Source organism: Harpia harpyja, chromosome 11 (assembly GCF_026419915.1).
Source record: "Harpia harpyja isolate bHarHar1 chromosome 11, bHarHar1 primary haplotype, whole genome shotgun sequence".
Taxonomy (NCBI): domain Eukaryota; kingdom Metazoa; phylum Chordata; class Aves; order Accipitriformes; family Accipitridae; genus Harpia; species Harpia harpyja.
Genome location: NC_068950.1, coordinates 6,326,200 through 6,342,915, shown reverse-complemented (window position 1 = coordinate 6,342,915; position 16,716 = coordinate 6,326,200). Strand labels below are relative to the sequence as shown.

Sequence of the window (16,716 nt, the reverse complement as noted above, 5' to 3'; positions counted from 1 at the left end):
CAGTTACAAAATTTAGGAAGTTCTACAAAGAAGTGTACCATGACTATGCTAAACTCTTTCATACAGCACTCTACAATGCCAAGAAAAAAAATTGGAGACTTTAAGTCTGTAAAGCCTTTCATTATGGATGATCCTTGAGTGAAACTACAGTATTTGCAAATTGCAATATAAAATACAATTGCCCAAAGGTCAAGCACTGATTCTGCACCATCAGGTACTACACCTGCAACACTCCTTCTCTAATGCTGGCCCTTCTTTAGACGATCTGCCCTTCAACTCTTAAATATGCTAAAATCCTTGCCCTAGGACATCTACCAGGAACTTGGGGCTGTATCCCTGCAGGTTCAGAGAGACACACTAAATCACAGTGCAGGACACAAGGACAAATCCCTTCCCAGTATTCCAGGGCATAAACTGGAATTGCACGTCAAGGTACTAAGGAAGAAAGCCTTTTTCCCTAGGTTTTTGCGAATACTGTCACAAAAAGGTGTTGCTGGTGTGATACAACAGGCAGAAAATAATTTATGCTTTTGAGGCGTTACAGACAATACAGAGTTTAACACCACCAAAACAACAATATTCTGAACAGAGAATAAACACTTAATACAATTCCTGTGTAGAGAAATAGCTAGATGGAACTAAAAATTGCATGATAAATTGCATGATGAAAGCCATTTCAGAACCTGTTGGTAAAAAGATAACCAGAGATTGTGCTTCTTAATTAGAAAGGACGGATTCATTCACGGCATAACCAGTTGTGGTAGCTTAGTATGTATTTTTCTCCTGCAGCATGTTAACCTCTTCTCTGCTCTTACTCCAGTAACAAACATAAGGAAACACACAGGTCCAATTCACAATCCAAAGTGTTAGTCAAAAAGCACTTCCACTAGAATTTTAAGCTAATGCACTAAGCAGACAGAAATAACGGAGACATAAGGACACACAGATTTCAGCACAGGGAGGCAGCAGACAGCTGGGAGCTGTAACACCTTCAGTCGGGGGGGGGGGGTAAAAAAAAAACCACCACAAAAACCAAACACCACCACAGACACAAAAACCCTAAAACCCAACAAAAAGCCAACCTCACCAGAACTCTAACAACAGGAGGCAAAGAGAATATGGATTCATGCTAACACTGATAAAAGTTTTAGATGATCAAACTGAACTGGAGGACAGTTCAAGATGGTCTTTCTAGATCATAAAAAATAAGATCCTGTTTATTTTCAGCACTGGTCAAGCAGAGAAGAGAGAACCAAATGCAGCAGTAGACTCAAAGGAAAGCAAGTAGTGCCAGCTCAGCTGAACTATTCTGGTATTATGTGCCTGACAATACTCTAGCCCAAGACAGTTACTCGTTGAAAGCACCCTTCTACCCCAGCACTGAGAGAAATTCTGGAAAGTGTTTCTGTTCCCTGAAACCGTCATCCCTCAAACTCTGTTCTGGTGGAAGGAACGTAACTTAGTCTTAACTTAGTCTACTGACTCTCTGAAAATCTCCAGAGAAGTACAGTCCCAAAAGTGCCTCTGTTCTGTGTACACATATGATTTTGCTTTGTTTTGACTCTACAGACACTCTTCTGCCCACTCCCTTTTTTAATCACTTTACATCTGCTACTCAGTTTGGTCTCTAGTACAGTGACACTTCCAGCCATTCTTAAAAAGATGCTGCTAAACTAAAGCAGGACCTCCTGGGATAAGCCTCACATACCCCTTCTGGACCAAAAAAAAAAAAAGTCAATAGGAACAACAGCCAGTATCCACAGCAACAACAGAAGTTGAACAAATGTATCTGGCAACTGTGAAGCCTGCCTCTGGTTCTTTGTCTCACCATACTTCTGAGCAGAGTGCCACCAGACACTGTCTACCTGTCCTTGAACACTCCCAAAGAATACTGGAGGCAAGAGATAACCTGTCTATGTCTTCCATTTTTTGCCATCTTCTATCAGTAGAATCTATCAATTCAAATTCCTTCCTTCATTTGTTGTTTCTCATCATTTTGCCTGGGTTACCACAACCCATTCTCAGATGTGGGGACCAGGAGACAAAGATACAAACTCATCTTTGAAGCCTATGCCAATCCTTCCAGTGTAAGGCAGTAAGAAGAGCAGCTGGTAGCAAATGGTGAAGGGAACAAGTACAGAGAACGAGGCAAACATACAATGATTCTTCACTCACATATACTCCCAGCTTCTGAAAATTTAAAAAAAAAAAAAAATCCTGAGCCAAAAATTGCTTCCAGGCACCAAAACCCAGTAGTCACCAATACTGTTAATTTGTCTAATCCTTTTGTAAATCTCTTTAGCTTTTGGTTTCCACAACATCAGAGAGCATCATACAAGCACAACTGGTGGATTAAGACCTACTGCTTGATAATTTCATTTCATGCCTTTAGCTTTTGTGTTGTGAGAAGTGCCGCATATTTGCTTCCTGAACAAATGTCTTTGTTTGGACTCATGATTTATGAGACCTCAGGTTTCTTCTCATCTCTTTTCCAGATTTGCTCCTGGTCAGAAATTAGTCTGCCACTCTGCTTATCTTTGTCACCTTTTGCTTACACAATTTTTCCAGGCTCTAGATGTTTTAAAATGGGTTAAGAGAACTGCAAGCAGTATTCAGAACACAGAAACAACATTGATTTACAGAGTGATTATTGACCATCAGCTACAAAGGAAAACTGGGACATTACAGGAAATCCGAGAGGCAGAAAATGCAGCAATTCTAACAGGTTTCAATTAGCCCAAGCTGTAATCCAGGAGGTGATACCTGAGCTATATTTTCATATGCTAAGTAGTGAGCGCCATGGAGTGGCTAATCCAGGAAGCCACAAGAGAGAAAGCAACTCTTCACCTGGTTCTCAGCAGCACACAGGAACGGATTTACCAAGATACTGTCAAGAACCTCAGTTGACTTGGTTTCAGCATCCTTGCAGAAGCAAGAGAAGCCAAAAGAAGAAGAGAGAAAAAAAAAAAAAAAAATAAAATCTAAGACTTGCAATTGTTTCAGCATGGCAATTACGGAACACTGAGGTATTTGTTAAAACAAGTACAAAAAGCAGTTAATAATAAAATCCTTCTAGAAAGCAAGATATTGTATAAACACATCATCATAGGCTAAAAAGACTACATATACAAAATATTTTAAGATAATCAAAACAAGGATATGAGACATAGTAAAGCATTCTTCAAAAAGCTGGTCATGTACAGATGAGAAAAATAAAATTGATTGTGACTTCTGTTAATCACAATACAACATGGCAAGCCAAAAAATAAAGTTTGAAGAACAACTCATGAATGGCATAGAAAGTAATTACTCTTGCTCTGCTCATGAAAAAGGCATACATGAGAGTCTATGGCCGTAAGTCGATTAGTTTATGTAGAACCACCACCTAAAATAATGCAGTGAAAACATACCCTCTGGTGTTTTCTTTTTTACTTATATTTGCACTAGAGAAATCTTCAAGAGATTTCTGCACTTAACCATCAGTTGAAAGTATCATAGAACAGATCAACAAAACAAGCAGTAACAAACCATCACGTTTAGAAAGTATTAACAGCTTTCTAAAGCCCACTTTTTGAACTAAATCAATCAGTATGTTATTTAAGCTCTCATTTAGAGTTCACTTTGTACTAGAAAATTAGAAGATGGCTCATGCGATACAAGTTTCTAAAACAGAAACTACTTGTCACTAAACTCTGACGTCCCTGCCTGTACAGTAGACATTGACCTGAAGAAGAATTACAGGGCACACAACTAAGAGTCATACTGATAAAGAATCAATATTACTTGTGTAAAATAAAAGTTTTGCAACCTACTGGACTTGCTCAGTCAACCAGTGAGCAGGTATTCATGACAGATCCGGTAAACAAAAGAAGAGAAGTAGCGGGTACACGTATAAGCACAATATAGTGGAGAAAAAACAGTCACACAGTATGGCTTTCTTTAAAGGGAAGCAGTGGACAAGGGAACAAGCACATGAACAAGGGTTTGAAAAGTCAACAAGCATTCAGAAAGGGAAGATGGAGCTAAGTCAGTCTGCCTGGACTCCCAAAAGGCTTGAACAACATCCTCCATGAAAGGCCCCTACAGAGGCCATGCAGAGTCCAAGCAGGCATGAAGAAGAAAAAAAGACACAGAGACATCACCTTCCAGGAACTGAGGTGTGGTTGATTGGCCTGTAGTTCCCTGGATCTTCCTTCTTGCCCCTCCTGAAGATGACATTAGCTTTCTTCCAGTCTTCAGGAACCTCTCCTAATCATCACAATCTTTCAAAGATAACTGAGAGTGGCCTCACAACTATATCAGCCAGTTCCCTCAGCACTCACGGGTCCAACCCATCAGGTCCCATGGAATTATGTCCAGTTTGTTTAGATGTTCCCTATCCTGATCCTCCTCTACCAAGAGTAAGTCTTCCTTGCTCCAGACTTTCCCTCTGGTCTCAGGGGCCTGGGATTCCTGAAGGCTGGTCTGACCACAAGAAGGCATTGAGTACATCAGCCTTCCTTATATCCGAGTTTAGTCAGGACCTCCTTGCTCATCCATACGGGTCTCCTGCCACCTTTGTTCCATTTCCTGATTGTTGGGATGGACGACTCGTGAGCTTGGAAGAGGTTATCCTTGAATATCAACTCAGCTCTCATGGACCCCTTTTCTCTCCAGGGCTGTAACCCATGGGATTCTTCCAAGCAGAGCCCTGAAGAGGCTAGTCTACTCTCCCAATATCCAGGGTTGTGGTCCTGCTTTTTGCTCTGCTCCATCCTCTAAAGATCCCGAACTCCACCATCTCATAGTCACTGCCCTGACCTTAACATCCCTGACCAGTTCTTCCTTATTATTAAGTATTAGGTCCAGCAGAGCACAAAGACAAGGGCATATGAGGCTTCTTCCAGTTGACTAAAGGAGGCCTTGTTTACCTCTTCTTCTTGATCAAGTCAGTAGCAGACACATACCACAATGTCACCCATCTTGGTCTGCCCACTAATCCTGACCAACAAGCTCTCAGCTAGCTCATAACCTGTCCTCAGGCAGAGCTCCAGGCATTCCCACTGCTCTCTCACGTAAACAGCAACTCCCCCTCCTCACCTTCCTGAAAAGCTTGTATCCATCCATCATACCACTCTAGTCATGTGAGCCATCCCTGATCCCAATGAGGTCACAGTTCTGTAACTGCCCACAGACTTCTCATTCCCCATTTGTTCTCCATGCTGCACATATTAGTGTTACAGGCATTTCAGAGAGGCACCCAAGCATGATGATTCCCCAGGAAGGGCAGGAGGGCTTTCCCCATAAGGCTGTCCTGTAGGCACTTCCTTCTTTATGCACCTATGCTTGGGGTGTTTCCATTTAATCCTTTTTCTGTTGCTTTCTCTTCTGTTCACGTAACCCCAGGCCTTTTGCTTGTTTACCCCATCCACCACTTCCTCACCTGATCTTACCTGAGAGGAATCTCTCCCTGCCTCATCATTCCCAGTTTAAAGTTCTTCTTAGCAGGCTGATCAGCCCTGTTGGCAAAGATACATTTGCCCTGCTTAGCCAGGTGGATCCTGTCTCTTTGAAGCAGTCTTCAATCCTGAAAGGCGGTTCCATGGCCATAGAAACCAAAATCCTGCTGCCAACAGCAGTTGTGCAATCCAGAGTTGTTCTGCAAGACCTGCTCAGCCATCCTCAAACCCTTCCCCCTCCCCACACCCCCTAGGCCCCCATGCCATTAACAATCATCCAGAGCCATGCAGTCACGTTTGATACTTTTCAGATCACCCCTGCCAGTATTGCTGGTGCCTACATGGAAGAGCACCAGGGATAATAGTCATACAGACAAGTAAGCCTCAGTAGCCTCTCTACAATGTCCACAATGGAAGCCCCCGGGAAGCAGCAAACCTCCCCAGATAACAAGTTAGGCCAGCAAATGGGTCCCTCCACTCTGAAAACGTAGTGTGTTGTCCCCCCATCTGAAGGCAATGGAAGAAATAAATAAAGATAAAACCTCAAAATGGAGTTCAGCAGGAACCAGAAAACAGGCTGCAGCCTGATCCACTACCTGTCAATGTGCACCCAAGCCTAACTCTTCCTGCACAGACCCGAGTTGGACACCCTACAAATAGCACTATGAATGTGCTTTCACTTTTTTTCCTCTTTTGCTGGCAAAAGAGCCTGCAAGTTTGTAATTGGGCAACACAGGGGACAAGGAAAGGGAGCATGTGGAGAACAATAAAACAGAGATGTTTCCATACCACAGTCTGAAAGGCAGGCAGGACTGCTGGATGCTCTTTAACCTACCAACCTGGGCTAGGAGCACTCAACAAAGCCCCCTGTGCAGCAGTTCAAGGATAGACACATGAACACAGACCCTCCCACAGCAATCACTTGAGAAAAGCTGCAGGACATCACTCAATGAAGACACAGGGAACATGCCAAGAAGGCAATTAACCTACATGCTAGGCAAGAAGCATGCCTGTCCAACCACAAGTGAATCCAGACAAATTTGATGATGAAACATTGTCCTGGTTTTGGCTGGGATAGTCAATTGCCTTCCTAGTAGCTGGTATAGTGTTATGTTTTGGGTTCAGTATGAGAAGAATGTTGATAACACACTGTTTCCAGTTATTGCTAAGTAATGTTTAGTCTAAAGTCAAGGATTTTTCAGCTTCTCATGCCCAGCCAGCAAGAAGGCTGGAGGGGCACAAGAAGTTGGGAGGGCACACAGCCAGGGCAGCTGACCCAAAGAGGCCAACAGGTATTCCATAGCATGTGATGTCACATCTAGTATATAAACTGGGGGGAGTGGGGATGGGGGGATCGCCGCTCGGGGACTAACTGGGCATTGGTCAGCGGGTGGTGAGCAATTGCATTGTGCATTCACTTGTATATTCCAATCCTTTTATTATTATTATTGTCATTTTATTATTGTTATTATTATCATTATTAGTTTCTTCCTTTCTGTTGTATTAAACTGTCCTTATCTCAACCCACGAGTGTTACCTTTTTTTTTTTTTTCCAATTCTCTCTCCCATCCCACTGTGGGGGGTGGAGTGAGTGAGCGGCTGCTCACATCGTTAAACCACGACAACCGTTAATCTCATTACCGTGCAAAACATAAGTGTATTCCCACCAGGTGTGGCTCCGTATGTTCTTATTCAACCAGTTGTGGACTGACAGTAAGCCTTGGCTCAGACTTGCCAAGACCATCAGTCAAATTCTCAAGAACAATGAAGATGCGTGTTGCATATCACCTCCCAGATGATGTCTATAGTGCTAGAAGACCATTTAACCCCATGTCTTGGGGGCTACAACTCTTGAGTGACCCACCATCCACAGGAGCATCTGAACATGTATTTTGCAGATGCCAACTAGGCAACACCAGACCTACATACCCTGGTCACGACAGTAGCTCTGGTTACTACACACAGTGCACATGAAGGGCACAGTAGCTGCAGTACTGGCAGGTAAGTGGAAACCAGGTGAGACCACAGTGAAAGTTCTGATGGCTGTGACATACGAGATTGCAGCCACCTGCAATCACACCCACAGAGCTGTGAAAGACATAGGTGAAGAGGGTACCCCTTGTAGATACTGCTTTTCTCACAAGGGCAATTGCTGTCAGTGGGTGAGCCTCCCAGGGATCTTATCTTTTTTTTTTTCCCCTACCTCTTTCTGTGGGTGAGAACAGTGGGATGTCCTTAGAACAATGTAACAACCCCTCCCATGCCCATCAAAACATCTTTTCTAGAAGGCTGCAATCATAAGCACTGCAGGGGAGGGCAGGGAGTTAGTAGAAAGGGAATTGAGGAGAGCTCTAGGACTCTCTTCCTCTTAGCCCTTCCAGTATTCCCCCTCCCAGCCTCACAAATTAGGTTATTGTAGTAGTGACCCCAACACAGTGAGAATAGCATCAGTCATACACTAGGGAGGCAGACAAACAAGGGGATGAGCTAAATTTCTCTTCTGTCATAAGCTAAGCTACACAACGGGATTCATGCAAGACAGCAAACAAAGAATGAGGACAATTATAGGTTCCCCCAGCTACAGAGGCAAAATATTTTTTTGTATTTTTCTGAGGGCTTACTGTATACATTTTTACTTCTCTAGAGGCCTGTTGCAAACAAGTAAAGGTAGAACAGCATTAGACAGGGTTAGGAAAAGCAGAGAAAAGGGCTATAATTAGTAGAGGGCTAATGATGAATCTCAAGTTCTGCAAAGTTCCTTATCTCTACTGCTAAGAGGTGGCAGCCCTGTGTTCCTCAAAAAGAGCTACAGGAGTTATTTTGTTCCAAGGCCATGATGCAGCCGTGGTCTGTAAAACTAAGGAGATTGCCCAACAGAGGAGGAGAAAGTGGCTGCTTTCTTCTATCTTCTGCAGATTGGTGATTAAAACAACAAGGAAAAAAGAACATCCTGATCAGCTAAAGATTAAAGAGCCTCTGGCAGAACAGTGACTATGGTCCTTGCCTGAACAGCATCAGCAGACCTTCTCTCATCTAGAAGATATTCCCCTAAACCAGAGCTTTGAGAAGAAGATCAGAAATGCCAACCCTTTGTTCCCATGCATACAGGGATGAGGGGAGGGGATGTCAGTAATGGTCCCACCCCAGCCCCTTTCTCAAACATGGTCACTGTGGGCTACTGGAGTGACAAGCAATGGACAAAACTCTCTCATGATAAATGCTCTTGTCTACTGCTTGCCATAGCAATCCTCAACCTCCCATTTGCCTTAGATTATGGACCCATCACCTGCTCTCAAGGCAAAAGTCTCAGGTGTTAACATAGAGCCCACTGGTGAGCAGTCACTCCTGCTTGCCATCCCACAACATGCATCATTCCATCTACCACAGTGGCAGATGGTGTTCCCTGCCACTACCAGAGATAAGCCAAAAATATTAGAATATTTAGACAGCTAAAAAAAAAAAATTTTTTTAAAAATCTGAGTCAAATTTACACACAGTTGAGGATAACCAAGGGGAATTTTCATCTTGAACACCCTGGGAAAAGAAAATAGTCTATTTTAAGCATGTAGAGCTAATATAAAGATATGATGATGTAGCCAGCACAGTAAGCCAATATCACTGGACTACACTTAACCGTGCTTCTACACAGAAGTTAGAGTTGCTTTGGGGTTTGCTTGGCTTTTTGTGGGGTTTGGAGTGTTTATTTTTAATTGATATCTTATTTCATGCTAAGCCTAATCATTTCATGAACAAAAATTCTAACAGTGTAACAGGAAACTGAACTGTCAGCAGAAAATCCAGTTTACTAGATTGGTCCTGAAAGTGAAAGGACAGGATTCTCCCATTCCAGTAAACCGAAAATGTGACAGTCATCTTAAGTTTTACTGCTCCCAGAGTCCTAAACCAGTCCACTATACTGCATCAAAACAATAAGACTACAAAGTCTCCTTTTCTGGACATATGTAAAGAATAAATAAGCTGTCTTAAAGCAATGGAGGAAGCATTTAACAAATGTGGTCCAGAGACTAGCTGAAGCATCTTATATTGTCTCTGAAGTGTCAAAGAGCAGCTTGAGGAATCCTGACAAAGTTTTTCCTAAAAATTAGGACTTTTTTGAAGTCTAGAAGAAAAGTTAAGAAGGAAAGCTCAAGAGCAAAGTAAGCAAAATATTTGTATCAAAATCCTCAAGTTTATTTTCCCACTACTGCATCAGAGTATTTTTCCAGAAATGATAACACACAGAACTGCTATTATGAGTTGGTTTATGTTCATATTAAAAAATATAATGAGATTATATCTATGTTGCCTGCTTGTCCTGTTCTTACTCTTGTTACATGTGTGCTGTCAATAGAATTACATTCTGCCTCTTACATTTAAAACACATACTCCTTCTAGCCTCCAGCAATCTACAACTTAGAAGCTCCCTGAACCAGACATGGTTATGTTGTTTATAGCATGATTTCACACAGGACAAGTGCTGTAGCCACGTTTTATGTTTAGAAATATCTAGTTACTTTGAAAACATTAAAGTTATATCATTAAGTGGTATAAAGGGACTTTAAAGGTACTTCAGTCCCAGATGTACACTGATTGCAGGTAGGCCAACCACTCCCCAAACAAGACACTATCATATCTGGTCTGCTTAAACTAAATTAATTCAAACCCTCCTCCTACCACCCCTAGCATCATCAAACCAGACCCTTAAGGGGGTGGGGGGAGCCTACACAGTGGCATAGCAATCCATTGCATCACACAAGTTACAGTAAAGGCTGTTATCTTCAGGCTTTCCACAGAAGTTTAACTTCATCTCAGAGGTGGGACACCTTTGTAGATTGCCTCCAACAGATGAAATAGAGGGGGTTTGGACTGGTACAGGATGGGTGGGACTGTCCCCAGCTGTGTCACTGACTACATCCTTCCTCCATATAGGAAGGAGAGTCCTGGGGGAAAGCAGATACAACAGAAGAGGGAAAAGCAAAACATGGCTTAGGAAAAAGGATCAACCAGTTTTGCCTCCAAGATCACAGGAGGCAGATCAGAGTAGCTCACACTACAAGGATTTGATTCCTAGCATTTGCGGGGACTAAGAAAGATTTCCTCTGGTGAGAAGCAAAGTTAGTCTAAACCCTTTAAATTTTTCATCTCATCACATCAGCCGTCAGGATAGGGACCGTAAAGAAAAAGTAACACGCAGGTTGGTACAATTCACAGGACGCATATGCTCAGCATGGGGTCCAGCACACCGAGAAGGCTCAGCCTGCACAGGGGACAGACTACAAACTACAGCAGAGAACCAGCCCGCAGCGGGTGAGACCTACACGCAGACTCAGAGGACCCCGAGAACGGTATTCAGTGCTGCAAGCCCTACACGGAGGAAACTTGAAGGGGACCGTGCGACTTCAACCGCCACCCTACCGCCAGAGGAGCGCCGCGCCCGCCCCGCCGCCCAGAGCCGCTTCCCGGCACGGCCGGCCGCCGCCAGCCACGCCGGCCCGCTCCCGCCACCGAGGTCCTTCCAGGTGTCGATTTTTCACTGGGTGACGATCCCGGCCTAAGCCACCTTTAACGTGTTACCGGCAGCCTCTTTGCCCAACGTCGCGGCCAGAGAGCTCCTGACAAGCCCCCGAGGGACCACACAGAAACAGGCGGGAACTGGATCTCCACCCCCCCCACACACACACAACTCCGCCCGGCCCCCCCCCAGCTCTCGCCCTCAGCCCCGAGCCCCACGGCCGGGCACTGCCAGAACTCCCTGCCCCGAGGCGACCCTCGCCCCGCCGCCAGGGCCAGGCGGGAACGGCGCGGCGGGACGCGCATGGCGCCGCCGAGCCCGCGGCCGCGCGGAGCCGCCACAGCGCGCCCCGCGCTGGGCGGGCGGAGGCGCCGCGCGGGAACGGGTCGGCCGAAGCCCTGGGCCGCGGACCTTCGGCCCGGGACGGAGCGGCGCAAACGCCTCCAACGGGCCGCCGCCGCTCGCCCTCCCGCCCCAGAGCCGCGGGCGAAGGCCAGCAGGCCGCCTCGGGCCGTACCTCCCGGGTGGTGACCTCCTCTTTCTCGGAGATCTTCAGCAGCAGCCGGTCATTCTCCAGCTCCAGCGCCCGCACACGGTCGATATAAATCGCCAGGCGGTCATTGAGCTGCCGCAGCTCCTCCTTCTCCTGCAGGCGGGAGATGCGAGTCGGCGACAGCGGGGTCCCGCCGGGGGTGCCGCGGCTCGGGGTGCCTGACATGGCGCTCAATTCGCGGGCAGGCGGGCAGCGGGCTCATTCAATCCAGCCGCACCGGGGGAGGAGGGAGCGGTAAGATGGCGGACATCGCCTCCCCCGCCGCCGCGCCGCCTGGGAAATGAAGTCTCGGCGCCGCGCCGCAGGGCGCGCTGGGAGGTGCAGTCCCGGCCGCCCTCCATTTTGTGCGTTGCGGGACGCGCGGCGAGCCCGAGTCTGCTTTTCGTCCAGAAGTGTAGCTTGTGCCGCGTATTAAAAGACAAAATTAGGCGGCCGTGAGAGCGACTAAAGCGCAGGGAGCGAGGGGCCAGTCTTGAAGGCAAGATTTTTTTTTTTTTTCAATAAAACCTGGAAGGACCAGAGCTACTGACCAGGATTGTTCCTCACGTGCTCCTCAGCTGTCGGCGGCTGCTCCCGGTCCTGCTCACAGCCCCAGCAGCCGTTCGGGTGTTGGTGGGTGCGGGTCACCCCACGGGTCCCCCCTCCACAGCACGCACCCCACCCTGCCAGGAGCTCCCGGGGCCTTCCGTCCATCACGCCCCGCGCTCACCAAACCCACCTGAAACATCGACCGCCATCCCGCCGATCAGAAGTGATGTTGTGCTGCTCATTGCCACAATTGTATTGAAACCTGTGTCGTATTTCACTTACCAGATACATTTCCACACTAGTTATCTAAGGCATTGTTACATAATCCTGTTTTGAGCTGTTTATGAATTTGCCATGCTTTGCTGTTAGCGCTGAAGTTTTATAGGCCAGGGACCTGCTCTTTGCTGAAATTGGGGGTGGAGAGTCTCAGAAAAAATACTGATCAGCTATTTCCAAGGGTGAATTTTTAGGAGTGCTGTTTTGTAGATTTTAGAAATGTCAAAGTTTTACTGGGAGGTTGCAATGCCTCCCAGTCTCCGATCAGACCATTCGAGAAGGAACCTATCCTGAAATCCTTTTGCAGTCCCAGAGAATACAGCCAAGTTTTGTACAAACTAAAATCCACTGAGAAGTTGTCCCTTCCTAAAGGTTTGGATTATTATTTTTCCCAAAACATATTTTTACTGAATATGCCCCAACTTCTGTCAGTTCTTGTGCATTAGCCAGTATAAAGTGGATGACCATTCCCATAAGCTAATTCCTCATGTCCCAAAACTTTGGAGGCTGAAAAGCTCTTACTGCCATTGTGCCTTTCGGCTACCAGGGAAGGCTGAGAAAAGTGAGATTTTCTGCCTGAGAAGTAGAAAAAACATTAAAAATCTGTTGTCCATATACATGGACAGCAAAGAAAAAAAGCAGCATGAGCATAATGCAAAGAAGGGCTCTGCATGAGAAGAAGGACAGATCTAGACAGAGAAACAGGAAAGAGAGCAAGAATATACTGCATGCGATACATGAAAAGAAACTTACTGAGCCAGGCTGAACAAATAGGTGCAAATGGCTTTATCCTCAAAACACAACCTAGACAATCCTCATTAGAGGATCTCGGATCCTTATATCGAGCACACCTCAAACTGGAAAAACTCAGAATAAATCCAGGAATTCTGGATACTCAATACCCTTGATGCCAAAGAGCTCTAAGTCCCTCTTGCAACACTGCATATCTTTAGCAGCTGACCCATGTAACTAGTAGGTTTTCACCTGAATGCATTTGTTTCAAAATATGCATCCAATATGAAAAGAGTTGTCATGGCTTAACAGAGTGCTCATCCCAGCTGGCTTAGGCATCATCTCTCCTAGGACAGTATTGACTGCTCCTTCACCTCTATCTCCTACAGAGAGCTGAGCACAGGGATTTCCACATGGAGTCTGCAAAGCTGGGGGTATCAGTGGGTTACTTGGAGGGAGTTTATGGGTGATAGCTAAAATGAAAGTAAGCCTATATATCACTGCATGTGCCCTTTCTGTAGGCATTTACACAACGTCCATATTTGAAGGTCACAGTTATCAGATCTTTATCAGTGAGATCTGATAATATGTTATACAGCTCAGTGTGAAACTCAGCGTTCTGACTGAAGCCAAGTTGGTTTTGACTTGAATTTTCTGGAAAAGGAAGCAGAAAGAAGAGACTACAAATCCCAGAGTGCTGTGGCCTCTTTCCTCAGCAGGGCGGTCAGATCCTGCTCCATTAGCCTGCTCCGGGCAGGGAGCTACACCAAGGACAGCCCAGCAGCCCTTGGGGCCGCCTCCTTCCTCATTGTTTTCATCCGCGTCTCTGGATTTGAAGTACAGTGCGTTTTTTGAATTTTGGCGCCTGTCTGCAAACTGTAAACCAACTGCTCCTGGATCGGCTCCAGCCCCCAGCCCTGTGCCTCTTGCCGGAGCTGCCTGTGCGCAATCTGTATCATTTCAAACATCGCCACCTTCTCCCGAGCGAAGCAAAAAAGTGCCTGTGAGCATCGAGCCATGCACTTAGATTGAACTTTTTCTCTCTCAACATGCAGTTTCCAACACCAGCAAATTCGTGGAAGACCAGTTATAAACTTCGGTTACGTTAAGCCAGAAAAAAATATTTAAGGAATGCTGAAAGCCTCTGTGTAAGCATTTTTGGGTTAGCTCATGTCTTCTCTTGTGATTTGATGTGATATTCTGCACATCTGTCATATTTTGGAAATTCTTTTAAACCTTTTGCCTAATTTTGATTGATAATGTAATCCAGATGTCAATCCCCTTTGTTCATGGAGTTTAGCCCAAACTCCCCCATTATTTTTTCTTTCAGATTTTTTAGATAATGGCTTAGAAACTTTGAATGTTTCAAGGGTTTGGGGGGGGTGCTTTCTAATGTTACCAGTTATTTTCATAGTGCTGATATCAACTGTGTTGCAGTAAAATATTTTTTTCTAAATATACTTCCTGAAATACGCCTCAATAATACCTAATATTTTCCACATTTTTTAGAAGGTGCCTTTCTTTAGCAGTAACCAGAACACTTGCACACTTTCAACCTTGGCACTGGTCTCCCCTCCTTGTTAACTGGACACGTATGTTCACTTTTCCTACCTCTGCGAAAAAGAAGAGAACAGTTTGGGGGTGGGATGGGGAGAGGAAAGCATCAAGGGAGGAGGGGAAGTGCAAAAGCTGAGAGCCCACTAGACAACTGTGTTTTACAGGGAGTACAATGCATGCTTTAGTCGTGGAATTGGCATCTGTTCAAATAGGGGTCCTCTTGGATCACTCTGATGATACAGGTTAGTATTGAACCAGAGTCAGTGCTGTCATTTGTCTCTCAATATTTAGCAGTTCATTTTTCATTAAGGACCGTGACAGTTCAGTGCTACCCACAACAATTTTATAATAAACTCCCTCTGTGCTTTCAGAAGGTAGAATTGATTTGTTAGCCCAGGACACAATCATTCAGTGTTTAACAAAGGGACGATCTAGGGATGTGTCAGCCTTACCTGACTGGGGTGGCAGAGGGCCATGGCAATCCCTGGGGCTGCATTCCCTGGGCTTTTCAGATTGGCAACCTGTTCGGAGCACATCAAGGCTCCTGCCTCACCCACTCCCACAGGTTTACTTTTTGTGGAAAGCAGAGCACAGGAGAAAGCTGGTGCATGTACAGGTTCCACCCTGATAAAAAGTCAGAAACTTGGAAGTGCCGTGGGCTCAGTGTTGGAGCTCTAGCTTAAAGGTACTTGCAACATATCTGACTGGGTAGGGTAAGAATAAATTTTTGGGATGTCAGAGAACACAGACAGCAGTAATAGGCTCTGCCTAGCACTGGAGTGCTTCTCCTATCAGATAAATGAAGAGATTACTTACAGTATGTAATAAAGACAGAGGAAAACCTTGCGTATCCTTTGATGCAAAGCATCTTCTCAGTTGTTGACCAGTTTCCTGTACAGTTGGGTGTAACATGTTTTCTGATGCTGTCTGGGATTTCATAATGACTCTGACATTTTCACAGATTTGGGGATGCAGGATTTCCACTGCTATTTGTTGCCTCAACTGCTTTAGTTTTCCAGCAGCTGCTGCCATGCCCTCCCCTTTCTCATTCTACACTTTATTGTTTGTATGTGTTTAATAGCAGGATTATTTCTGTCTTCTCTGTACTCACCTAAGTTCCCCTCTGCCTCATATTCCTTATCTCACTCTGAACAGCCTGTCAATGTTTAATCGATTGTCTCAGATATTTTCATTAATTTCAGGAAGGGGCATATTGTACATATAGCACAGAACATTTTCCTATCAGTCCAAATTCAATCCAGCATTAGTGCTTAAAACATTGCTAGCAATGACTGCAAGTCTGGAAGAAGCACTCGTACCTCACCACAGATTTCTGCTGCAGAATTTCAGCTTTCATTGAATAAAATTGCTTCCAGCAGTGTCAGGACAGGAAGCACCAAAGGAAGTAGAGAAAATTAATAGTATGTCATGTGTCATGGATGAGATCTTCTTCATCTGCTCTGAGAAAGTTTGCTAAGAAACATGTAAAAAAGAGCAAAGAGGAACACAGTGCACAGTTGTGGGATTAAAGCAGACAGACAGCAGACTGTATGTAGAACAAGGATTTTTTTCAAGACAAGACACTATGCTGTAATGTGTAGAGGGTGTATTTATTTCTAATTCCAGACATATAATGATTGGCAGGAGCCTTGAACAATAATATTCTTCTGCTACAGCATTCACCTCCTTACTGAGGCAGAATTCAACCTGTATCACACTGGGGGAAGCATTAACCAAGCCTGAGGAGGAGAATTCAGGTCTGTGCTTGGGATTATTCACTCCTTTGTGGCAGGAAGGTGAGTGACTTTCACGGTCAGGAGGGCCTGGGTGGCCCTTTAGACTCTTGTACTGGAATCAGACCCTGGTCTCATGTGACCAAAAAGAAATGAGAATTTCATTAAAAAAACCCTCTCATATTTTCCCCCTCATCTCAACAGCAAAGTGGCAAAGGAAGAAGCTGGGGGGATCAGTGCTCAGGGCTCCTCAACTTTCCACAATTCCCCTTCGTCACTTTTCCACCCAGTGATTTGCTTATAATACCACATGCTAAAAAGAGCCATGTCTGTAACACAAGAGCAATGGAGAGGCTTTCTACAGTACACTTCATTTACAGCCTTTAT

General features: G+C 45.1%; 1 protein-coding gene across 1 annotated transcript in view; it reads right to left on the bottom strand.

Moving 5' to 3' along the window:
• LMNB2 (lamin B2) overlaps positions 1–11,775 on the bottom strand; it is a 42,527-nt gene extending 30,752 nt beyond the window's left edge. The window contains exon 1 of the mRNA XM_052800949.1: positions 11,468–11,775. Coding sequence (XP_052656909.1) covers positions 11,468–11,668 — 201 coding nt within the window. The 5' untranslated portion in view covers positions 11,669–11,775. The remainder of the gene's footprint in view (positions 1–11,467) is intronic.
• Between the last annotated feature and the right edge of the window lie 4,941 nt (positions 11,776–16,716).